This window comes from Puma concolor, chromosome D4 (genome assembly GCF_028749965.1).
Source record: "Puma concolor isolate L17-30 chromosome D4, mPumCon1.1.hap2, whole genome shotgun sequence".
Taxonomy (NCBI): domain Eukaryota; kingdom Metazoa; phylum Chordata; class Mammalia; order Carnivora; family Felidae; genus Puma; species Puma concolor.
In genome coordinates, this window is record NC_141679.1 from 76,619,411 (window position 1) to 76,645,907 (window position 26,497).

Sequence of the window (26,497 nt, forward strand, 5' to 3'; positions counted from 1 at the left end):
GGTCATCGCCACTTCTCACTGCCTAGCACAGCCTTTGGCTTATAAAGACACTATATACATTTTTGTATAATGAATGCATGACTGGATAAGAGAACCAGCTATATGCCTAATGACTCTGAGAGCCAGAGCTCAGGAACCTCAGGCATGTTGCATTACGTAACCAAAGCACATGACCTAACCCGTGCGTCACACTCAAAAACATTACACAGTGGTTAATTCCATTTCCCCTTGAGCAAAGAAGTCAGGAGGGAAAAGAAATCTGGCCTTCCAAAACAGGGGGGAGGGGGGCAGTGCATTTAAATGCCTCCTCAAATCACATTTCGTCCTCTCTAATCCAAGCCACATTTTAGCCTTGGCCTTCCCCTCTCAGCCCCTTGCCTGTTTGCAAATCATTTGTTTTGTGTGTGCACTACAGCACATAATCCCAAGCTTTGCTCTCCTCTCAGATTTCCCCCTCTCCCCCTAATCGGGTTCTTACTGGGCCTCGAGTGTCCTGGCAGTCATATCTGTTGCCTGGATTTTCATCCATTTCCCTCCGTCCTGATAGGGGGGCCTTTCCATCTGCTTCCCTTGATCTTGTGAGACCTTGTGGTGACCTCAGGATCTGGAATCCTCTATCCTCTGTTTATATACCCTTGGGAGAGAGTATGCATTCTCAGCAGTAATAACAGTAATAAAAGCAGCTAGCTTATAATGAGCACTTACTATGTGCTGGCACTGTGCTCAGTGCTACACTTTGAACCTTCTGAATTAGGTTTAGGCAGTTACATGACTTGCCGAAGGCCCCAGAGCTAAAGGGTGGTGGGACTGGGGTTCAAGCATAGGCCAGTTTAATTTTATCTTTAGCCATAGGCTTAGAGCATGGCTTGGAACACAGTAATTGTCCAGTAAATTTTCTGTGTGGGGAGAAATACATGCATGAATAAATGGATGAAGAGATGAATGAATGAAGGAAGGAAGGAAGGAAGGAAGGAATGAATGGAAGATGGTGCCCCCAGTGGTGCAAACATTTAGCGATTGGTTATAGAATGGAAAGGGAAGGAATGGAGGGAGGGGGAGATGGAAGAAGAATCTGAATTAATATTATAAGATTTCAAAGACATTGGCTGAGAAATCTCTTTAGTATGCAAAATATATTTTATTTGCAGGTGACTTTTGACCCAAAGACCATTGGCATCCATGAGAGCATTTCTTACCTATAAGAAGTCTACTGGGAAATAGACACTTATTTCAAGGCCGCTCTCTGCCAAAAACTTTTCTGAACTCCTTGTTTGGGACTCATAGTTTAGAATCTTTCCCCCACCTATGCTCAACGGAGGTCACCCTCTGAGGAGGGGCCTGATGCATTCTGAGCCGAACTATGGGGTTCCCAGTAGAAGAATGACCCTGGTGTGGCAAGGGTGATTCATGGTGTGTTCTCACTGGAGCTGATTAAGCCCCTATAGAGACAGTACTAAACTCTCAGGATGACTCCTTTACGGAACAGCCCCCATTGGGCTGATTAGATCTGATCCACTAAAAACAAACAAAATACCATATCTGGTTCATCCCTTTCCCGATGATGTTAGGCTCTGCTTTGTTAAATATGCTCAGAATACAGGTAGAGAAACTGAGGTCCGGGCAAGTTAATTTATTAAATTAAGCTGAGTTGATTAATATTAAGCAGCAAAATCGAAACTAGAACTCAAATCTCTTGACTTCCAAATCAGAGCTCATTTCACTGGATCACTTTGTTTTCCTTTGAGAGAGTGGTGGCGTGGAGGAGGCAAGGGATATGGCAGTTATATCTGTGAGTTCACATTAGTGAGCTTATTAGGAAACACCATATAGCTGTTTGGTAACTTTTCCTAAGCACTTCTTGTGTGCCAAACCTCTGTCCTAGGCATTCTGTGATGCTCAGTAGGAAATGGAAGTTTATTAGAAGTAAATCTTCCTCCCTTCCATCTCTCCACTCATCCATCCACCCACCTACCCATCCATCCATCTATCCATCCATTCATCCATCCATCCATCCATCCATCCATCCACCCACTTAATAGATGCTTATCGAGCAACTTTTAGTCTCTGTGTTTTATACATTGAACTAGGAAGTGGCGACTGAAAAGAAGCACAGGGCACAGTTCCATCCCTTGAGGAGCTCCCAGTGCTAGCAGCGGAAGCAGACTGGTAAACAGATACATGACATCATGGTAACTGCTATAACGAAGCAATTAATAGAGTCCTGGGGAAGCAGAGAGGCAGAAACACTGTGTTCTTGAACACCCGTGTTTATTACAGGGCTAGAAAGTGGTTTGAGCTTTCAGCGGCATAAGAGGCCCCTTCCACCTGGAAGGGTCAGGGACTTGTTCATGAAGTAGATGGCATGCATATGTATATGGAGTGTGTGCTCTGCCTTGCATGTGGATATATCATGCATGCCATTTTAAATGTAGAGCCATAAATCAAGTTAGAACAATAAACACTTTTTGATTCATGTCTCAGCTGAGGACATTGGCCCAGAGTAGCTTTTAGGAGCATGACACTAGGAAATGATTAGACAATTCCATCCATCACCATCCGAATCAAGTCCAGCAGCCCCTTATATCCACCCCTCATCACATTTATCACTCTGTTGTGTTTGCCTTTGTACATGTCTGCCTCTCCCCACTTGTCTCCAAGCTCCTTAGGGGCAGAGACCTCGTCTGTCTTCATCTCTGGTTGTTCCTTGCTTTAGCACAGAGCTGGCCCTGCCCATCGGTGTTCAAAAAACTTTGCTAAATAAATTGGAGATGGCTCCAAATAAGAAAGAAGACAGGGTGACTGGGAGTGGGTGCTGTGGAGGCAAGGCACTTTGAGAAATGACAACATGGGCCCTAGTCAGGGCCAAGCAGTGAAGGCAAACATGAATGGACCAGCCATTAGATATTCCTTCAATTCTCTGAGCTGACCAGTTACCTATGTGTGTTTTTACCACCCTTCCCTATCACTCTGCCTCCCTTTCTGTCGGCTGAGCCAGTGTACCATTCTGTTAGCTTTAAATTCTTTCCCCCATGGTTTTCTGTCATCTTCTCCAGGCCCATCCCTGGAGAGAGCTGCTGAAGAACCAGGTGTAATTGTGTGGGATGAGCCCATGTTCCTCCAGCAACCCTCACCTGTGCCTCAGAGACCTCCCAGCAGATAGGGGAGCAGGATGATGGCAGAAGCATGTTTGCTGTGCTCAGGGCACCTTCCCAGGGCCTGGCCCATGGCAGAAGTTCAACAAATATTTATGGGGAGATTTCTGGATGAAAAAAATGATGTGAATTTGCAACACATCTGGGCCAGTCTCTTCAGTTCAGAGATGAAGACTCAGATGTCCAGATGAGGCAAGAAAATGATCCCAAGTTCCATCCCAAATTGGAGCAGAGGAGCATCAGAGCCCAATTTTCCTGACCATTCCTTCTGTCCTGCCATATTGTGTTGGGATTTGAGCTCGGCTCTCTTGAGCTTGGTCACGCAGGTTTTAGATCATTGAATCCTGAAGTTGGATAGGACCCAAACTATCCTTTTACACCTGAAAAGTCTGAAGCCCAAAGAGGGGGTGAGATTTGCCCAGGGTCCCACACCTTTGGTAGTGATAACACCCAAACTTCCAGAAAACCTCCGTGTATCTCCACATAGCCAACAAATATGGAATATGTGCCTGGCACTATTAGAGAGGTGGCATTGAGCAAGATAGAGCAGGTCCTTGCCCTCATGGACTTATATTTTTTTCTGGGAAGAGAAAGATAATAAATGAGTCAGCAGTTGTAAGGACTTGTATATTAATGGCAAGGAGTGTTAAAAGTGGGTCATTAGAGAAGACTGGAGTGGAGGAACTTTGGTTTAGGTGGTCAGGCTGAGGCTTGAATGACAGATGAGAAGGAATAAACTATATGAAGACAAATGAAGAGTGTTCCATAAGGAGAGAGAGAACATAGCTAGCATACAGAGCATGAGGCAGGGTAAGTGGAGGATGCTGAGGGAGCAGGTGTGCAAGCCCCTGGGAGACGAGTGCCCTCGGCTGAAGGTAGTACAGGTCATGGAACCATGACCTTCTAATCCAAATGAACTAGGAAGTTAATGCAGTTTCAAACAAGGAAGTTACAGGATCTGGTGATCACTCTCACTTCGATGTGGAGAATGAATGGCATGAGACCAAGAATCTCATTTATACCATGAGCAAGGTTTACATTGATTATGGATGATAGTATTTTACTAATAACATAGTATTTTGGTTAATATCATTACCATTCATTTCCTTATGAATACCATTACCAACTAAAATACCTTAATGGCACTAACATTTTAGATCAACAGAGAAGCAGGGTTTTCTTGCACCCTCCAGGACGACTTGAATAGTTTTGTGAACCTGAGAAATTTTCTGTAAAAATTGAAGGTGTACACATTTTTCTGGGGGGAGTTGTCATCAGTTTATTAAAGGGTTCTATGGCCCCCAAATGGTGACTTAAATGCCTAAAAGCAGGGGGCATACGAGGGCATTTCCTGAAGCCTGTACCCAGCTCTAAAATCTGAACACTCTAGGAGATCTTTGAAAATGAGAATGTTGATGTTGAGTTGTCATATCAGACTGAGGAATTGCACTTTCCTTCATCTGTACCCTTGTTGGAGTAAATAGAATTTAGGGCTATTTTTCCTCTGAGGAGAAGTTAGTTTATTCCTTAGAAATATAATCTACAACTTTGTTTATTCAAACTCTGGTCTGAGTTTCTCTGAGTTTTAAAATAGGCAAGTTCACTTCGAATGTAGCCTGAGGTGGTCCTGATCATAATTATTCACTATGGAGTTTACCCATGAATCTATGAATCCAGATTTCCATCCACCCTTCTATCCATGCATCCTTGCATCCATCCACCCATCTCCCTTCCTCCCTCCTTTGCTCCCTCCCAGTCATGCATCCATGTATCCATCCCCATCCACCCAACCAACCATCCAGCCATCCATCCAGCCAGCCAGCCAGCCAGCCAGCCAGCCAGCCAGCCATCCTTCCTTCTCTTCTCTCTACCCTTCCATCAATTCATATCTTCATCCAACTACCCCTTCATCCATGCCATCTGCCATTTACCAGGCTGTGTGCTAGGGGTGGGGCAAGTGTTAGAAGACTCCAGTTCTTATTCTTATGCCACTCTCAGTCCTTGAAAAAAATCCCGAGACACCTCCACTGAGCCCTATGCTTCTACTAGACAACAATTTGAAAACCCCACTTTAGAAGTTGAAAACTATTTTGAAAAAATTCAGCTACTCTGCTTGCATAGTTATATAATTATAAGTATTCCCAGTAGTGCTCCGAATCTGAGTCTAGACTACTGGAGGTTCCTTTATCAACACTAATATTTTAGATCAATAACAGCTGCCATTCTTAGGTCAGCAGGTGGTGGAAAACCAATAGAGAATGTGAAATAGAGGCAGGGATCTTTGGGAAAGGGCAGGCTTCATAAAGGGAACAGAGAAGGGAGCTGCCAGTCACTTAACTCTTGGGACTCTCTTTGCCCAGAACCCCCGAAACCCTTGTATAGTGATTCTGAGCCTTCATGCTCTGTGTGTGCCCCTGGATGCATGATGTAGCAGGAAGCCGTCGTGGCATGGGGTTGTTTCAGTTTCCGAAGCATTTTCGACATGTACCTATCATATTCCCACTCGCCTTGTAAAACAAGCATTTTCATTTAATACAGTAAGGTCTTTGTATTCTCAACAACAAACACATGGTCTAAGGCTCTCGGACACAACCTGCCTTTTTCTCCAACACCACCCCCACCCTACTCTGTCCACCCTTACAAAGCCCAGTGTCAGCAGAAATATCTGTTTACAAACAAGGGCTCCAAGAGAACAGTATCAGTAGCTTACACAAACCTCTAAAATATGTCCCCAACTCTGTCCTTGGAATCCCTGTGAACAGTGTGTGTCACTGGCAGCAGCTTTCGTGGAAGGCTTTCTGCCTTTCCATCTTTCCATCTGTCTTCATGTCTGGCTTCCTCTGTCTCCTTCCACTTATTCATTAAAACCATGAGGAGTCTGGACTGGGAGGCAGTCAGATGCTGGCCCAGGCCTTGTGGGCTATCTGGAAAACAGAGCCCAGACAGGAAGTGCTTGCAAACAGCAAGACTAACTCAGACACATCTAACCTGTAGTGTCATCTGAAGCAGAAGGCTTATTAAGTGGGTGGATCTAATAGTCACATGATCATGCAGCTCTAGGTCATTTTTCAGGGAATATCAGGATTATCAGTGACTGAAGGGGCTCTCTTGCCTCTCTCTTGAACTTGAAACTACTATAGTTCCCTATTACCTATGCATAGTAAAAGGTAATAGCTAACATATTGAACACATACTATGTGGTAGGCACTATTCTGAACACTTTGCATCTATTAAGTCTTTAATCCTTAGAATGACCCTCTGAAATAGGTACTATTGCAATCCCTGGTCTCCAGCTGAGAGAACTGAGGTACGGGAAGTTTAAAATTTTTTTTTTTCCAACGTTTTTATTTATTTTTGGGACAGAAAGAGACAGAGCATGAACAGGGGAGGGGCAGAGAGAGAGGGAGACACAGAATCGGAAACAGGCTCCAGGCTCCGAGCCATCAGCCCAGAGCCTGACGCGGGGCTCGAACTCACGGACCGCGAGATCGTGACCTGGCTGAAGCCGGACGCTTAACCGACTGCGCCACCCAGGCGCCCCAAGTACGGGAAGTTTAAATGACTTGCCCAAGGTCACACAGCAAGTACATGGTAGAATCAGTCCTTGGAGTCAGCTTTCCAGACCAGGTCTAAATTTCTTAGCCCCACATTCAGCTTCCTCCCTGAATACTGTTGCTTACCATAACTTTTCCTAGTTGCTTGTATCTCAGTTTTTCAAACTCAGCATGGTTGATGTTTTGGAATGGATAATTGTTGGTTGCAGGATATTTAGCATTGTAGAATGTTTAGCCTTGACCCACTAGATGCAGTAGCGACCCCCACCCCCAGTTGTGATGATCAGAAATGTCTGCATAAGCATTACTAAATGCCCTGTGGGGGGCAAGATATCTGCTGTTTGGGAACCATTGTCTTACATGGATTTTTTTTTTTTTTTTTAAAGAGAACGTGTTCCTAGAACACGTATCCCTACCTCCACACTTTTTCACATTTGGTTTTCTCCTTGACCTTTCAGTGTCCTTGGCCTCCTCCCCATCAGTCTGCTCTGTTCCAGACTCTTTAAGTTCCTCAGCATCTTTTACAGCCAGGGAGGAAATACTGGCCTGTCTGGGTTACTGATCTGCTTTGTTTTATGCTTTTTTTTGTGTAAAAAAAAAAAAAAAAAAAAAAGCCAAAATGGTTTTGTGACCATCTCCAAACTTTCCATTTAAAATCCCCTAAATATTCCATGGCAACATTGAGTTAAGAGCTCAATTCATTTCATGCATTTAGTGATGTTTATTGGGTCAACCATGTATCAGGTCCGAGGCTAAGCACTCAAGAGCACAAAGTCAAGGGAGTTACAAGACCTGCACCTCAAGAACTTATGTAGTAGGCTATCTGAGCAGAAGAGAAGCTTCACGATAACTCTGTACCCTCTCCCAGTTGAGTAGGTGGGGAAACCAACCCCCGGAAGGTAGATAATAATTGGTCAACATCATTCAGAGACCAAACCCAATGCTGAACTAGATCATCCTCCTCCTAGTGGAACAAAACTAAAATTCTGAAGTCCCAGGGATCTCTACCATTTATCATTCTAGAGCCTTAGCGAGGCCCTGTGTGTTGAATCATAATTCATGATTTTATGGTATATATTAAGACAGTAGAAAATTAATATCTGAAAAGTCTGTCAGCCCTCTCTCTTCAAAAGGTTGTTTATACTCCATGCTTTCCTTTTTAAGTCTTCAGTAGGAACGACTCCAGATTGCCCCATGAGCACTGGACAGGGAGTCCTCAGACACAGACCTGGCTATTTCAGCAATGTGACCCTATTGATAAGAATACGATGAAACCCTGAGCTAATGACCTCCCGAATCCCCACCCATGGACTCTCTTCCTCAAAACCACCAAAGATTCCCTGTTGTCTGTGGAACAGACTTCACATCTCTTGGCGTGCCATTCACAGCCCTTGGCACCATGGTCTCAGGCAGCCCTTGCAATTTCATCTCCCTCTGCTATGCTGTGCACCCTCAATTCCACCAAAAGCAGAGGTCTTGGGGCGCCTGGGTGGCCCAGTCAGTTGAGCGTCAGACTCTTGATTTTGGCTCAGGTTATGATCTCACATTCATGAGTTTGAGTCCCGCATGGGGCAGAGCCTGCTTGGGATTTTCTCTTTCTCCCTCTCTTTCTGTCCCTCCCCTGCTCTTGCTCACTCTCAAAATAAATAAATAAACTTAAAAAAAAAAAAAGCCAAGGTCTTTCCCCATGTCCACAGCCCTCTTCCAGTGACAGCACAACACCTAGCCTTGCCTCATGTTTCCCCTTCGGCTGGGAGGTCTTTGCCCAGCCTCCCCCACCCAGTCCCCATTCCTTATGCGGGGCGGTCTCTGTGTCACTTATCTAGGAAAACTTCCCTGAGCCTTTTTTTCTCATCCGAATCGAGCACTCCTTCTGCTAAATTCTCTTTGCTTTATTATACTTTATACTTTATTTGTGGATAATTAAGAACTCCTTGTCCTCGCTCAGTCTGTTTTCTCCCAGCTGGGAAGCATAATTTAGAAGTTAGGAACAGGGACTCTCGAGTCTGATTACCTAGGCTCGAATCCCACCTGTGTGACTTGCCAGCCAGTTACTCAGGCTTGGGCAAGTTATCTGTGCTTCTCTGAGCCTCAGTTTCCTCATCTGTAAAATGGAGATAATAATACTGCCTCCCTGCTTGGATTGTTGTGTCGCCTGCCTGCACTAATCCACCCAGCTTCCCACAGCGCCTGGCAGACAGTGAGGGCTCGGGGAACATCAGGCATCACCACTCTCCCTGCACAGAAGAGTAATTCTGGATGGCACCAGCCGTGCACAGCAGAGTGGGAATCTGCCTGTCTGGCCGCGTCCCTTTCTTATCTCATTTTGCCATCACTCTCCCTGAAAGGCTCACCCCTGGCTGTGTGGGCCAGGATGAGGTGATGGCAGGCTCACCCGAAAGAGGAGCTTTTGTTTCCAGAGCTCAGCCCACACTGTCTGGGGTGCGTTTTTACATAACTTGCCGTGGGTCTGCGTCAGTTACGAAATTTACATCACTTGGCTCACCCACGTGGGAACCTTCTCCATCCCTCTCAGCTCTTTGGGTTAAGCTAGAGGTGCTCAGTGACCCTCCCGGTGCTATTTTGTAGATGGATGTCAGGTCCAGACATGGAGCCAAGGCCAGCTTATCTATTAGGCACAGCCAGTGTGGTACCCGAAGTGCAAGGTACTTTTAGGGGCCAATAAAAATGGCTTGATATCTTTTAAAATCAGAAGAAAATCATCTATATAATAACACATATTATGTAATGATGGATCCAGCCTCTTGACTGTATATATCTTTATGCCAATGCAATCATAAAATATAATTATATATATTTATGGAGGAAGGGAAAAGTGCCCAGGGCCCAGGAAAGTCATGATGTGACCCTGAATGAAAAGGAATTTGCCCAAGATCAATAATAGTACATTAGTGGCAAAGCAGGGCAAAAGTTCACGGCTTATGACTCCCAACTTAGAAATCTTATCCCTGCAGTTTCCACAGACTCCCTAGAAGTTATTCCACTACAGTCCTCTCTTTTCAGCAATGAGAAAAGTGGACCAGAGAGGGGGTGTGATTGGCCGCATCACACAGCTTAGTTATGCCAGCACACGGCTAACTTACACTTTCTTTACCGATTCCTTGTTGCATTTTGCATTTTACACATTGCATTGCATTCCCGTTCCTTTTTGCATTTTACACAACCACCAAACCTAGTGACCGTGGATGGAAGCCCCCATTATACAGATGGAGAAATTGAGGGCCAAGAAGTAGAAGAGGCTTACTCAGGTTGCAAAGATGCCACTCCTGCCTCCACATCAGGGCTCTTGTCCAGTACTCTAAAGATGGCTTGAAACTTCAAAATCTCCTCAAATTGGGTTTCCTCACAAGCCGTGGGCATATTTCTTTCATTTGCTCATTTATTCACTCATTCAACAAATGTTTACTGAGTGCTTATATTCTAGGTATTCTATAGAAGGCTCTAGATGCAGAGTGGTGAACAAACGTAGTCTCTTACCCTCTCGGAGGCTCACTTGCCCCATTTGCACAAACAGAATCATACGTTTCTATTTTTCTCCCCTTATAGAGTTCTGGGAAAAGCAAATGAAATAATTAAGACTCTTTTTGTACACTTTAAAACTTCAGGAAAATTTAAGAATGCTTCCTGTAGCGTTATAACCAACAGAGTGTATAATCAATATAAGGAAGCGCTAAAAAACATATGAAGAAATAAATATTCAACTAATTTTAAAATAATTGTTGCTTATATTTATTCACAGAAAGGATGAGACATTGGTTAACCACTTGACTTTGGAGTCAGGGAGCTGGTTTCTAATCTTGTTTATGTTATTACAAGTCAACAGACCTTTGCTAAGTCAAGGAAACTGAGTCTCGGTTTCCTCATGCATAAAATGGGACCAAGAGACCTTATAGACTAGTTGTAATAATTCAACGAGATGATGCCCATAACATTCTTATCCTGGTACATGGCACGTCATAAATGGTGGCTCTCTTTATTTCTCAGTAGGTTTGCGTGGCTCTGAGTGGCATTAGAACAAATCAGAGTAGTGATCTGAGGGATAACGTAAGGAGGCAGGTATGATAGTAATAGGTATTGCTAACTGCATATTAGTAATTCCTGGTATATCCACATGGCATCAACAGAGGCACTAGCACTAGGGAAGAGCTGGTCTCTTGTGAGAGGGTACAGGCTGTGTCTGGTCATGCTCTCCACCCCGAATGTCCAGGTAGGACCTGATACAGTAGATGTCTCGTGAAGATGTGCTGGATGAATTGGTGATTGGGTGAGTAGATACATTACGCAGGGCTTGGGGATGTTAACTTGGGGAATAAAAGAGCCAGGGATAACACAATCAAGAGACTCAGACATCTTCCCGGCTGTCCTGGGATAGAGGGCACAGATCCCTGGAGATCAGGTCCTGGCCATCTGATCCACTGGATGGCAAAAAAAAAAAAAAAAAAAAGGGAGGCGATTTGGGTTCACTGAAGGAGAACACCGAGAAATGCCCAAAGGGGCAGAAGCCTTCTTCACACGGCACAGGGTTCTCTAATTCTGAATTGTGTACAGTCACTTGTCAGGATGCTGCACGGGTGATTCAAGCAGGAAGTTAGGTGTGAAATGGATGATATAATTAACTTTGAAGGAGCCTCCAGCCCTGACTATGCACGATTCCATGAATGATGAAAGCTAAGAGCTTGAAGAATGTGGAGGGCAGGATGGAATGGTCCTTGAGAATTGTCTGGAATGTGGCATCATAGTCTCTGAGGTTTGGTGAGTGAGCGGGAAAAGCTTGTAGATCTTCATCAAAATGACCCAGAGTGCGCTCTCTTCTCCAGGGCGGCTCCAGCATCAGGACCACTTAGTCTGTCGGGGTCTGGTTTGGGTAGGGCAACTTCTAAAGGCAAGCAGACTGAAAATGCATGAATCCCCCTCTCTCCCTTCTCCTCCTTCTCCTCCGCCTCTTTTATCTTCTCTGTCATTTTCTTCCTTTCCTCCGCCACTTTCTTTTTCTGAAAGTTTGTCTGCTCCAATTTCATGGACAATGTGTGAAATAGAGAGCAAGGAGCATGCCTTTCTATTTCGGAGAATAGTGTCGGAAGGGATAACGTTTAACAGCACAGAGGAAGGGAGAAAAACTGGTCACAGTTCTGAGGAAAAGGAACAGACATTTATTCCTTTCAATAAAAAGTGTAGCCTGTGTTATGTGCTATGCAAATGAGTGTTTGCATTCTCTCACTAAATCCTCAAAATGGCACTGTGCGTTAAATACTGTTCTTATCAGTTTACAGTTGAGAAAACTATCAGGTAGGTGAAGGGATTTTGCCCAAGGCTACATAGCTAACAAGTGGCACAGCTGGGATTCCGACAGATAAGACTTCATAGTACACACATACATAGTACACATAGTACATAAGCCATGTACCATGCCAGTGCCCGTGTGCCAAGTTCTGGTATGTTCATGATCTCATTACTTCCCCCTACAACTGCCAGGGGTAGATAGTATCACCCCATTTTACACATGAGAAGACTGACACTAAAAGACGTACCCTGACTTTCCCAAGTCACATAGTTATCGAATGGTAGGGCCCGCGTTAAATGTATATTTATTGCTCCGTAAAGTCCTGACCTTTCCATGTCCACACAGCCTGCTTACATATGAGCAAAGGAGGCAGACTAGAGAGTCAAGAACCAGAGGGAGACACAGGTGCACCGTTAGCCCTCAAGAGCACTTTGCCATCCCAAGCATACCCTGGAGTCTGCATATTAATAAAACTTACGGGTTTCAGGAACCCTCAAGTATACTCTTGTGAACCTTGCCTTACATCTCGATTGCCTTAAATCGTTTACAAGGAAATATGCATACATTTGTCTCCTTTCTTTCTCAAAAGAGGTCTGTGAAGTATACAGGATAAGACTTTTTAATCCCTGGAGTATACATGGGCAAGCTGGGGCTCAGAGAACTGAACTCCACCAAGGTCAGACAGCAAGTAAATAAGGTAAGCAGACTCATGGAGTGAGAGGGCTCTCAGGTAATGGTTCGCAGCAGGAAAAACAAATGCAGGTGGGGAGCAGACACAGATACTACCGTGGGCACTCTTCCCGCTGTCCCATGCCGTCTTGCAAAGGGAGATCTGGCCCCACGTGTTCCCTTGCGTGGCCGATACATCGGGGCATCTGAGCTAGTCCTGACCCTGTGATTTCCTTCAGAGGGCTCCTCTTGGTACCTTTGCCTCTCTTACACCAGGAGACCTGGATGTCTAGAACTCAGTGTAGTTTGGGATAAGCCTCCAGCCAGGTGTGGTTTATTTCAAGCCTCCTCCTTCCGCTGAGCCTACGATCAATCCTCTGAGTCAAGGGGAGCCCTGAGGAATGCGATGCTGAGGAGCACTCCCTCAGGTCCCCACCTCGGTGACGTCCCAGCTCTCCTCTGAATGCCTGGTGCTGCTGAGTCCTCCGGGGTCATTTTGGTGGTCTTCCCCCCCGACTGAACCAGGGGCAGGGACCATGGGTATACTTAACCCAAATCTGTCTGTTTTAATCACTCTCCTCTGGACAGATAAAAGCTTTCCATAGGATTGCTCTCTCAAGCATTCCTCTGTGGCTTTAATACCAGCCATTAAATCATGGAAGGGAAAACAAAACAAAACAAAACAAAAAGGGACCGGCTCCAACCTTTAGCTTTTAACTTTTTTAGCCTCCTGAAAAAAACCCAGATTTTTGACCCAAATTCCCCCTTTCATACCCACATCCTCTCACCTCTGCTTCTGTTCCTCTGGTAGAGAATGGTCCTGAAATTGCCTTCTTTCCCTCGACTTCTTCCTCTGAGACTATACATCTCCCACAGTGGGAACCAAGGCAGGGATGTCTGATGGACCTGGGATCTCAGAGTCACAGGGAGTCTGAGACAGAAGGGGCCTCTGTGGCCATCTGATGTGACCCTCCTACCTCCTAGGGCAGGGTGTGAGGATGCCTAGAGAGGGGGTACTGCTTTCCCAGTGACCCACAGCAGAGCAATGGCAGACCTTGACCACAAGAACCTTGACTGTGGGCCAGGAGTTATTCCCACTGAAGGAAAGCATCTGGCTTTAGAGTTGGTCTAGTTGTGACTCCACCACTCTTTCGCTGGGATCCTTGAGGGGAGATCACATTGCTTCTCTCTACTTCAGTGTCCTTGTCTGTTAAAGGACTGTCAGGAAAGCCCACTACACGGGATCATGACAAGCAGCGAGTGGGATCTTTTTGCCTAGCAGAAGGCCTGCTACCTAGAGGCTTTCAGCAAAAGTTCCTCATCCTTCTCATTATTTGAAAATGCTGCTCTGTCACCAGCCAAAATGACCCAGGTAGAGTGTCCTTCTCCTTCCATGTCCACTCTACCAATGAGAGAAAAACAAATTAAGAAATTTTTTTTTTAACATTTATTCATTTTAGAGAGACAAAGAGAGACAGAGCCTGAGCAGGGGAGGGGCAGAGAGAGAGGGAGACGCAGAATTAGAAGCGGGCTCCAGGCTCTGAGCTGTCAGCACAGAGCCCGACGTGGGGCTCAAACCCACAAACTGTGAGATCATGACTTGAGCGGAAGTCAGATGCTTAACTGACTGAGCCACCCAGGTGCCCCTGAGAGAAAAACAAATAATATAAACTTGATATAATTGTCATCCTTTGCTAATTGTCCTCTGTAGACGGTGAGAAAGTCCAGCGTTATCTGAGCTAATTTTGTGTTGACTTAAATCATGCCTGGAAAACATCCTGGGGGGGGGGGAAAACCCCATAACGACAGCACAGCATGGAGGCATAGCTGAGGTCTCAATCATCTGTGGGGGGAGCTGAACTTGCAATTAGGAGTCTTTAATTCCAGCTCCTCCTACCACTTAGTGCTGCGTGACCTTAGGCAGGTGACTTCACCTCTCTGAGTCTCAGGTTTCTCAGCGGTAAACAGCACTTGTTATACAAGGTGGCTGTAAGCATAAGACACTTTGGCACAGAAGCAACTCCCCACGTGCTCAACACGCACAGTGACCTTCAATTACGTACACTCGAGCCGAAACATGGAAGCACCCCTTCCCCGAGAGGCACGTTCCCTGTGCGCCGTGACCATACCTCCAGTCTTTGTTTCCTCCTGATACACCTTGCTCTGATCGCCCTGGGAACGGATTACATTGAGGCAATGTATCCTAACCAGAGGAGGATTCTGCAGTGGGCACGAGGCAGTGGGAGATGGGATAGATTGTAGAGAAATTTTAGCGGGAGAGCTTCGGAAACTTGTAGAATGATGACGTTCTGGTCTGCCGGGGCTCTCATAACGAAGTTTCATGGACCGGGTGGCTTAAGCACCAGAAATTTATCTTCTCACAGTTCTGGAGGCTTGGTGTCTGAGCACAAAGTGTCTACAGCATTGGTTTCTTTCGAGTCCTCTCTCCTTGGCTTACAGGTGGCCATTGTTTCCCTGTGTCTTCTCATGGTCTTCCCTCTGTGTGTGTGTCTGTGTCCCAGCTTTCTCTTCCTACAAGGACCCCAGTCATACTGGATCAGGGCCCACCCTCAGGATCCTATTTTAGCTTGATCACCTCTGTAGACACCCAACCTCCGAATAAGATCACATTGTGAGGTACTGGGAATTAGGATGCCAACATATGAATTTTGGGGGTACATGATTCAGCCAATAACTAACAGAAAGGAAGGTGGGAGGCAGCTGAGGATATGACTACAACCTTGAAAAAAAACAACAACACATTTTTGTATAGATCCTGGAGGCTGGAGGAGACCTGGGTCAGAAACCAACAGGTAGGGAAGCCTGCGGTAGAAATCCAGGTGCTGAAGACAAGGTCTGGAAGGCATTCTGGACATCTGAACAAGGCCCAGGCACATCTTGGGTTCCCATGAAGTGTGGTGAGCCAAGGAGAACAGATGATGCGTAGTAGTAAAGAACCATTGGTCCTCAGTCAGTTGTTTAGGCAGAAGAATGACTGGAAAGCAGCCTCTTGGCCTGCAGTTCAAGTCAACTTGCTTATGTTGGTGCTGTGGGACTTAGATCTTTTCGGAGGGGTCCGTGCCTTCAAACAGCCCACTGGGCTCAGTGCAGTGACGTGATTAAGCACCTGGGCCTGGGAATTCTATAGGCCTGGATTTCAGGCTTTGGGAGAGCCTCTTCCCTCCCTGAGCCTGAGCCTCAGCTTCCTCTGGCAAGTGGGCCATGCTGAGAGTCTCATTGTGAAGGTTAAGTGAGAGAATTAATCTAGAACACACGGGACATAGCAACTTCTAAATAAAGGAAGGGTCCTATGCTCTTGTAAAGAACACGGCAATAGGGAAATGTCCCTCCTGTTCCTTTGTTTTTAGTTTGCGATGACAAACTCTACGGAGCACCTGTAAGACACCAGGGTCTGTACAGAATGTTGGGCACTTTGAAATGAACCAAACAGACCCACAGATGGGAAACACAGACACTGGATGAGTAATTACAGAAGTGGTGAGTTTTCAGACAGGAAGGAATGTGATGGATATATGGGAGGAAGATTTGTCTGTTCCTGGAGTGGAATGGAATGGTCAGACAGAGCTGCCCTGGGACAGTGCCATTAAAGTGATCCTGAGGGGGTGACCCCCAGGTACAGAGGACTCCTGGTACAGCCCTGGCCAAGATTTTGGAAGACTTCTGCCTTTGGTCTAGCCTCTTTTACATATGCTCTTTGTCTCCAGGGTGAGGCTCAGTGGGTACATGAGAAGAAAAAGAGACAGTAAAAATAAGTAGGCAGGAAACTTCTGGGGGTGGGGGTGGGGGGTTAGAAGCCCATTTCAAAGCAAGCCTAGCTGCAGGAAGATAAGAGCACATTAGAGAGGCCAGCTGACCAGGGTTTGAGGGACCGGTGATTACTATGAGGCTCAGGGCAAGCCTCTCCCAGGTCTGGGGCTGGACTTCTCCACATCTGTAAGAGTGCCCTAGACACCTCATGGGCTCTACACGCTTTCAGTGTCTGCTTCTATGCGTTTATAGCCTTGAGGCAGGCTTATGCTAATTAGATGTAGATTGTGTGCAGGATTGCCCCGTAGCCTTCATCTTGTCACATGGGGATGTGTCCCCTGGGATCAACTTCCAGCAGCACACAGATGGGGCCACTTCAGAAACGCCTCTCCCCGTTTCCTTCACTATGTCTCTATCTTCCTGGACAGCTGTGGGGAGGGACAAGGTGAAGGTGGGGAAGGTGCTCGCGTGTCCTTCGTAGAACACTGTTCTGTGTCCCTCTGTGGAGATACACAGAGGACAGGGAACCTAAGTATGCAAGGACTGGGATTGACACGAGGCATCAGATTCAGATCAACACCTATTTTTGAGCTCCTTCTGCTTACAAGGAACCATTCTAGCAGTGAACAAAAGAGCTCTTAAATTGTAGGTGGGGATCATTTAATCCAAACTTCTCCTTTTTCAGAGAAGGGAAATGAGGCCCGGCAGCATAAGAGGGGGGGATGGTGTGACTTGTCATCTGGCAAGCTGAGCCCGGATCTCTGGTTCCAGATCCCTGGTTCTGGGCTGGTGAGACAGCGGTGTCTCCCTTCCAGCCCCCTGAAATGTGGCTACTGTTGATTAAATTCTTTTCATACAGAAATAAGTCCCCATCACTATTTTACTCCCCCCACCCCCCACCTTGTTGAAGTTCGGTGATTTCCTTTTGCCACTTATACTCCAGGTAAATATTTCCTTCTGAACTTCTGAAGCCACTGCTTCAAGGTTCTCAGTTCCCTCAATGTGTTTCCTCTGGGTTCCACTGAAAAGCCTCTCTTTGCCTTTCCTCTCAGCCTCCTGGGGCCAAGCCTCCTCTTAGTCTCCCCGCTCCATGTCCCAGAGTCTGGCCTTTCTCGCTGCTTCTCTCTTCTCTCTCAACTGCACACAGAGGTGGCTTGAGCCTGAGTCCCAAGCCCCAAGAAGGTTCTGAACGGAGGGCACCCTACAGATGTGTAAACATTTTACCTTGCTAACCCAGCTAGCTGCCTTCCAAAGGCAACAGGAAAACCAGGGACTGAGAGCCCCTGGCATAATAAAAAACCTGCAGAGAGAAAGAGAGAAAGAGAGAAAGAGAGAGGGAAAAGGGATCCTGTTTCAGATGTTAATTTTCTCATTAGAAGAATTTTCTGTTGAAGGGGGAGGGTTTAGCCAGGGGAGCAAGAGAAGGTGAGCTCAGTGGTGGGACCAGGGACACCAGAGTGGTGGCTCCGGGGAACGTGGCTCTCACTGATCCCTGTAGCAAGCGGCAACCCATAGATTGGGTAACTCACTCCAAATCTGGAGTCAGAGCTTCAGTTTTGGAGAGGTCAGTGCAGATTTTCACATTCAGCAGCCTGACAGCAGTTCAGGAGATGAGATGTCTGATTTCTAAGTCGGGTTTGTCAGTGGGTTTGAGGAGGACTTGGACGTTTTCGAGGCTTCATTCTATCAGCTCTTGATACATCAGCCAAGATGCCTTCAGGGTGCCTTCTCTCTTTGGCCCTTCTGTATTTTATTTCTAGTCGTTTCCCACATGTCATCATTGACATCGGTCCTAGACCCTCCAGCGTCTTCAAGCTGAACTCACACTGGGACAGCTACCGTGTGCCAAGGACGGGGCCTCCACCGTGTCTGTTAAGTAGGACAGCATGCTTAAAGAGGGATATCGGCAAGAGGATTACGATCTGTAGAAGGGAAGTGATTTTCCCCAGATGTATGGCTAGGAATTGCTTTCATCAGAATTACTTACTCTGAATCCAAAGATCCTGGGTTTTCTATGGTACTAAGAACACACACTTTCTTCTGATTCTCCCTGTCCATTAGCCATGGAGACATAAATCAGTGCCTTTGATTCTGCTTGTCCTTTTTCCTTCTCCCAGTCTTTCAGGAATCCTTCTTGTGCTCCATCATGAGACACTTACTGAGTGCCTGCTGTAGGCAAGGCATGGTGCAGGGTGCTAGGCACGATATACAGATGGTCCAGCCAGAGTCCTCACTCTCCAGAAGCATCCAGTCTAGGGGGACTCCAGAACCAGAGGACAAGTGTCTAGTTGCCTAAAAGCAAAATGAGTTCAGAGGAGAGAATGGGCATTCCTTACAGGGCTATCACAGAGAGCTTCTAGGAGGAGGTGGTTTCTGTTTTAGCCATTCAGAAACCTGGAAACACAGAAGAGCAGACTTGGGCCAGGTGTGTGAGGGGGACTCCATTCAGTCCCCTCCTTTACCAGGTAGAGAACCAAGACCCAGAGGAGGTATTATTCAATGCTTCACCCAAGGTTGCCCAGCCAATGAGAGCAGGTTGACTTTGTGAGGAGACCCCCAGCCATTGCCTGAAGGACTGTTGGACAGGAGTAGGTGGAGGGGTGTAGGCAGACTTAGATGCCAGGCCCAAACTGCCATCCACATCAGCTGCTAACAGATCGACATGAGTTCTGAGGCCCCAGTGCTCACAAAGGAGTAAAGACTGTGTGGGCCTCCTCTGTTGATTTTACTGGAAGCTCTCCATGATCGTTTGATGCATGCTGATGGCAGATGCACCCTCAAAGTTATGGTGACCGCAGAAACTCACCAGCTCAAAGTAGGGACCGTCCTTCTAAATGGGCATCTTTTATTCATTCTCGTCTCCCTCTCTTTCTCCTCCCACCTGGCCTCGTACATCATCCCACACTTCAAATGCATTCTTAATTAGAAAGTCCTCTTCCTCATCCAACAGCCTGTCTGTGCCAAGGACACTGGGTATATTCCAGAAGGGCTGGGGAATAGGGGTTGGTGAGTATAAAGATACTTTTTGATCCAGAGAGAATCGGCTAAGTGACTTCCTGGGGTTCCCAGAGTAAAGCTACAGGCGTCAGCCTTGGGACTTTCCCAAACACCCAGCTTGTGGTACCCTCAGGAGGTTGGTGTGTCCCAGATCCCTGGTGGCATTGATGGGGGAGAGAGAGGTGCCTGTAGAGTTAGCGCACAGGGTAGTGAATCCCAGGGTCTGGGATCCTCTTACCAGTCAGTTGACCTTAAACCCATCCATTTCCATATCTGCCTCTGTTAACATCACTACTTTAAAACTGTTACGTGGATGAAATGAATTCGCACACGTGTAGACCTTAGTACAATGCTTGACCTGCTGTAGAGGCTTGGAAGATTTTACTTAATGAAGGAGTCCCCAACATCTTTTTATGTTAAGAGAGTGCTTTTCATTTCATTCTTTTATAAATATTAGCATTAGTGTCAGAGAAAAGCAAGCTGAAATGGGTCTCAGGAAATTTGTCAGTGACTCTGTAACCTGACAAATGTCTTTCATTTTCTGGGTCTGAAGTCCCTCACCTGTCGAGTGAAGAAGTTGGAATTGTGATCTTTAAAAACCTTTCTAGCTCAGGAGCACCTGGGTGGCTCAGTTGGTTAGGCGTCCGACTCTGGGTTTCGGCTCAGGTCCTGATCTCGAGGTTCATGAGTTTGAGCCCTGCATCAGGGTCTGTGCTGACGGTGCAGAGACTGGTTGGGATTCTGTCCCTCCCTCTCGCTCTGCACCTCCCATTTGCTCTCTCTCCTGGTCAAAATAGACAAATAAACTTTAAAAAAAAAATGTTTTTTAAAGCTTTCTTGCTCAGATATTAAGCATGCCTGCCTTTGGGGATGAATTTCAGGGCTAACCAGGATTCCTATTAGGAGCTAAAAGCGTTAGCTTTGCAGCCCTTGACCCTTGATTCTCTGTGCCAACTTTCCTGATGGCTCACCACCGCTGGCCTTTTGATGACTGCTAATCGTTAACGTGCACTCAAAGTTACGGAGACCGTAGTAGGGGCCATCCTTCTAAATGAGCAACTTCTGTGCATTATCACCACCGCTGACCCTCCTCTCGCCTCCTGTATCATCCCACACTGAAAATTCCATCTTAATCACAAAGTTCCCTTACCCATACAACAGTCTTGCAAAATCAAAGGTGTTCAGATTTCCATTATTATGATTGTTGGTATTTTGTTTAGCTCAACTCCCCATTCTACAACAGAAACCTTTCTTGTAAGTTCCATACTCAAAACCAATACAAGTGAAACTGTTTGGGCTACAGGTTGTGGTGAGCAACCCCCAAAGCCAGCTCACCTGTCCTCTCCGTCCCTCCGGCCCTCAGTGTGCCCGAAGGGTGGTCCCAGAGCCTCCATTAGTAGCTGCTGGCTCTCGCAGGGCACAGTTTGAAAACCGCTGGTCTAGGACATCCTGATATAAGTTTTATCAGGGAGAAATAACTCACCACCACCCCCTTCCATCCTTTATTTATTCATCTTTCTCTCTTCGGGCCACATAGGGCTATATGACAAATGTTCATATACCTCGCGTGACCGAGGATGGGTCGTGGGAATTCACACCGTCAGTGACCAAGGCAACAGAGACCCACGCTACTTTTTCTCCCTGAAGACAGACCGGGCCCGGCAGGGGACCACCATCCATGCGTACCGCAGCTACCTCCCAGGCCAGTGGGTACACCTAGCTGCCACCTACGACGGGCGGCTGATGAAGCTCTACGTGAATGGCGCCCAGGTGGCAACCTCCGGGGAGCAGGTGGGCGGCATATTCAGCCCGTTGACCCAGAAGTGTAAAGTGCTCATGCTGGGAGGCAGCGCTCTGAATCACAACTATCGGGGCTATATCGAGCGCTTCAGTCTGTGGAAGGTGGCCAGGACTCAGCGGGAGATACTGTCGGATATGGAAACCCGTGGCCTCCACACGCCTCTACCTCAGCTCCTCCTCCAGGAGAACTGGGACAATGTGAAGCGCGCCTGGTCCCCCATGAAGGATGGCAGCATCCCCCAAGTGGAACACAGCGGTGCCCACGGCTTCCTGCTGGACACGAGTCTGGAGCCTCCGTTGTGCGGGCAGACGTTGTGTGACCACACAGAGGTCATCGCCAGCTACAACCAGCTCCCGCGATTCCGCCGGCCCAAGGTGGTGCGCTACCGCGTGGTCAACCTCTACGACGACAGCCGCGAGAACCCCACGGTGAGCCGCCAGCAGATTGACTTCCAGCACCGGCAGCTGGCCGAGGCCTTCAAGCATTACAACATCTCCTGGGAGCTGGAGGTGCTGGAGGTGAGCAACTCTTCCCTGCGCCACCGCCTCGTGCTGGCCAACTGTGACATCAGCAAGATCGGGGATGAGAACTGCGACCCCGAGTGCAACCACACGCTGACCGGCCACGACGGCGGGGACTGCCGCCACCTACGCCACCCCGCCTTCGTGAAGAAGCAGCACAACAGGGTGTGTGACATGGACTGCAACTATGAACGGTTCAACTTTGACGGCGGAGAGTGTTGTGACCCCGAGATCACCGACGTCACCAAGACTTGCTTCGACCCCGACTCTCCGCACAGGTAAGGCCTGCGGGGCAGGCGATGCCCGGCTGCCACCTGACTCGTCCCCTATTGTGTAGGCGAGGCACCTGAGGCCCCTAGGGGGTGTGGAATTTTCCAGTTCACACAGCGGTTTCATGACCGAGGCCAGCCCCTCACTCAGTTCTCATGGGAGTGCTACGCAAGGATGGCCCGTCACGACGGTATTCGCTGAGCCCCCACCACGGGCTAAGAAGGAAGGCTCAACCCGGTCTTCTCAAAGGGCACAGAGTCTAAACTGGGTGATGTGGGGCCGAGTACCAGTAGCTGCCATCATGTACGTGGCACCGTGGGGTGCAGCGCGTTAGCCACGTGCGGTCGCCAGCCACACGCGACTGTTGACGGGGAAATTAGCCGAGACTAAATAAAGTTAAAATCTGTCCTGAGTCCCGTTAGCCACCTTTCAAGTACTCAGCAGCTTCGTGGGCTGGTAGCTACCGTGCTGGACAGACCAGTATGGAACACCCTTCCCAGCAGAACATTCATCCTGTCACACCGAGCTGGCAGCGGGGATCAGCTTGGTTGGACGGCCCGGGTTCAGGTCTTGGTGATACTGTTTCCTCACTTTGTGGCCCCTTAGACGCTACGTCTTCCTCTGTGAAGTGGGAATAAGAACAGCACCTGCTTTGTCCGGCTGCTTTGAGGGTTGAGAGGGGGCTCTCACGGTGTCTCTCCCATTAGCTCTCGGTAAGCGTATTTGTCATGACTTGTGTAACGGAAGATGGTGCGTGCTGTGCTTAGGGAGTGCCAAGCGAGATCAAAGAGGAAAAAAAAACCTGACTTTCAGCTTGAATATCTCTGGGAGAGCTTAGGTACAGTTTGGACAACCGAGGTTGGGTTGGGGGAGAAAGGAGGGCACGGGGCAGAAGGACTTCATCTCTTGCTGAGAAGAGGGTGGGAACAGGAAGCTCGCGTCTGAGGCCTCATTCAGCGTCCACTTGCACTAGCACCCCTGGCCAGCAACCCCAAAGAAAAGCCCAAAGGGGAACCCATGGGTGATCTGTATTCAGTAGGGGACCCGGAGGAACTAATTCCAAGCCAGAGAGACTGTCACCCTCCACTTTCCTGATTGCCCAGATCCACGCTGAACTTTTCCATTCTGTCCAGCACACAGGACCCTGGACTTGTTGAGAGCTCGAGCACATTTGCCGACCTCTGCAGGCTTTCTGCTGACTCTTCTCTTTAGGTCTCTCTCAAAAGAGCGAGGGCCTCCCGTGCACAGACAAAATACCTACGTGCAAAGGAATGACGATACTGGCAGGAGAATGTCGTGCCTGGCAGCAGGCCAGAAAGCACGTCAGCTCAGCCTGCTGGCACCAGGCAGGCCCTCGACTCTCACCTCGGTCCACAGACATGAGCGGCCCAGGTGGGAAGAAGCCTTGATGTGTGGCCGGTTCCTTCCTGGTCACAATGTGTTCTCATCTCTGCTCTCATTTGAGCTTTGACAGAATTTGACAAAGAAGGCAAGACAGGGGTTAGTATTTGCATTTGACTGATCGGGAGAGAGAGGATGTTAATGGGTCAAATGACTCGGCCAAGGTCATGGGTCAGGAGAGTCATTCAGCTAAGGCACAAATGCAAGTCTCTGAGATTAAGGCAGTGTGTGCCCTACTGAGCTGGATGCCCAGGCAGAGTGGGCATGGAGGAGGGTGAAGGGCCACAAGTAGCTGGAAGTTATTCACCCAATTTTTCTTTCTCTGTTTCTTTGTTTCTTTCTGTCTTTCTGTCTTTCATTCATTCAAACCCTGTTTCTTCAGCAGGTGCCAGGAAGGTGGGTACTCTTAGCCCTGTTTTGCTGAAGGAAACCCAGGATTCAGAATGACATAGGGGTTTAGCCAAGGTTACTCAGCAAATAAATGGAGAGCTTAGATTCCAATCCAGATCTAATGACTCTAACGCTCCCACTGAAGGAGGGTATTTTTAAGCCTAAGGAACAGTAAGAGGCAGAGTTGAAGGGCAGAGGTGACAGACAGGGTAGCTTCACTAAAGCCTTGGGAAAAAACTGCTGAGTTGATTGGGTCAGGACCAAGGGCAGCTGGCCTTTGTGGCGGGTGAGCTGTCCTGGTACGGAGGGGCCGCGGGGCCCCAGGTCCCAGATACTTCACAATCAGCAGACAGAGCTGGCAGCCTCCAACGGCCTCCTCTTTTCTAAGTCACGGGACTGCCTGCCCAGAATGTCTGTGAGCAGCCGTGTGCCAACTCTGACCACTCACGCCACGGCCCGTTTGTTTGCTGGCTGGGAAGGTCATGTGCCCTGGGTGGGGCCCACCAGGCAATGTGTCCTCTTCTGACGGGCCGAGGCGGGGGTACACAGCATTCTGGCTGTATCAGCTCTCCTGTGTGCAGAGAGAAACCTGTGGAGGTTTGCAGAGAGATATTTGCTTTGTGACTTTAAAAAAAAGGGAGGGAGGGAAGGAGGGAGGAAGAAAGAATGAGGAAAGGAAGGAAGGCAGGCAGGAGGAAAGGAAGGAGGGAAGGAAGGAAGGCAGTGCAATACAAGGCAGGGAAGGAAGGAAGGATGCCTGCAATATAAGCAGTGAACATTTAATATTATCTAGGTGATTTCTAATAAAGAGCTGAACTTCATTCTCTCTCTCTCTCCTCTCTCTTTTTCTTTCTTAATGAGTAAATGCAATAAAACTATTTAATACTTATCAATCTATGGTAAAGGACCAACTTTCTTCTCCTATATGTTGCAAGCTGATCCCTTTGATATGTGCAGGAAAAAAATGAATCAGTGTAAAATGAAACCACAGGAATGTCATTGTCAGAATTCTTGAAAAGTTTCTAAATGTGCACTCTCCATTTCTGTTCCCAGTGCACCGTAGACTGGTAAGCAGTACCTACTTTGAGTAGCACTGATTAAAATCCACCATTCTGACAATTTAATGTAACAATTCCCTTGAGTAAAATAAGATTTTTTTTTTTCCCCCAGTAATGCAGCTGGGCAGGTCAGTGTACTCTAGGAAAGAGTACCGTTTCTTTTAACACATTTAGATGCCCTTACGTCATAGTCCTTGGACCCGTTAGTCCATGTTCTCAGGGATTCACGTGCTGTGGGGGAGCAACTAATCCTAGCAGAGGGCTGCACAAGTTACCAGAATTGTGCCCAATGTCAGACCTAGAAACATCCTCACAGATCATTGGTCCACATCCCTTATCCTCCCATGGAGGGAAACCGAGTCAGAGCTCACCCTATCCATTAGTGGTCAAGCTAGGGTTAAGGTTGCTCTAGATTTCTGACTCCTGGTCATCTGCCATGGCACAGCCACCCAGCGTGGCCTTGACATCTTCGCAGCCACAGGTACCTGCCCCCTCACATTGTACCCTCGCTCTCTTCTCAAATATCACCCAAAGAGCTTGGGATTACGAAGTGCTTGAATGAGTGAGTTTAGAAGAGAATTAGATAATGGCCTTGGGGTTCCGTGGGCCCCTGTAGAACTATTAGAGCTACATTGGCAGCTAGTGTTCTTTATTAAGAGGCCATAATAAAAGCAGTCAATTGAAGATGTGCACGGAGAGAGGGACTGGACAGTGAGTGGCCAGGATATAACTTCAAATGGTAATATCATAACCGTTTGAAGATGGTTGGCCTGGATGAGAAAATTCTCACAGGGCCATGACTATAGGGCCATGTGGCATGCACCTCATGTCCCCAGAGGCCTGTCCTGTGGGAAAGGGAGCAGAATTGCTCTGTATGGTTTCTAAGCCCTGGCCAGGACCAGAGTGGGAGGAAGCTTGGAGCTGAGTAACAGATGATGTCCTCCCCCCTCAGAATGGTTCTCCCAGGGGAGTGCCCTGTCACCTGAGGCACACACAGTGAGGATTATGGTAGTGCTGTAGAAAGTAGCCTTGTTGGTCTTGAGGTGGAGTATGGCACAGCCCGACTTTTTGCTGATATCTTTCTCCAAATCGTGTTACGGAACCACGTGGTTGTAGACATTTATCGGGTATGTGCACCTCTGTCAGGCTCTCTGCTGTTCACTGGGGATGCTTCGGTGAGTGGGGCACGTTCCTCCCCATTGAGGGGCTTCCACTTTGCTGGGGGGGTCATATTCAAACATAAGAAATTCTGATTCATGACAACAACACACAGTGGGACAGGAGTTCTGCGAGGCAGAGATCTGCTCTGACTAGGGAAACAAGGCAGGGGTGGCTAGTGGAGGCATGATTTGGGGGGCATCTGGGGCCGGGCAGCATGTTCAGAGGTAGAGATGCAGCCTGCGCAGGTCAGGTCCTGGCAGGAAACAGGTGACACATTCAGACAGAACAATTAAGGAAAGTTGAAGGAGGGGGTAATTTGAAGGAGAGGCTATTTATAACAGGGTAGGCAGGGTTTAGGACAATCTCCAAGGCCAGGGTCAGCAACAGAGCAGGGAGCCATTTCTATCCTTGGCCTGGAGGGGCAAGAAGAGAGAGTAGTTTTGGAACATTCAA

The 26,497-nt window shown here is 47.7% G+C and overlaps 1 protein-coding gene across 1 annotated transcript in view; it reads left to right on the forward strand.

The window, feature by feature from the left end:
* Positions 1–26,497, forward strand: part of PAPPA (pappalysin 1) — a 244,271-nt gene that overhangs the window by 12,237 nt on the left and 205,537 nt on the right. Inside the window, exon 2 of the mRNA XM_086683839.1 lies at positions 20,980–22,042. Coding sequence (XP_086539965.1) covers positions 20,980–22,042 — 1,063 coding nt within the window. The remainder of the gene's footprint in view (positions 1–20,979; positions 22,043–26,497) is intronic.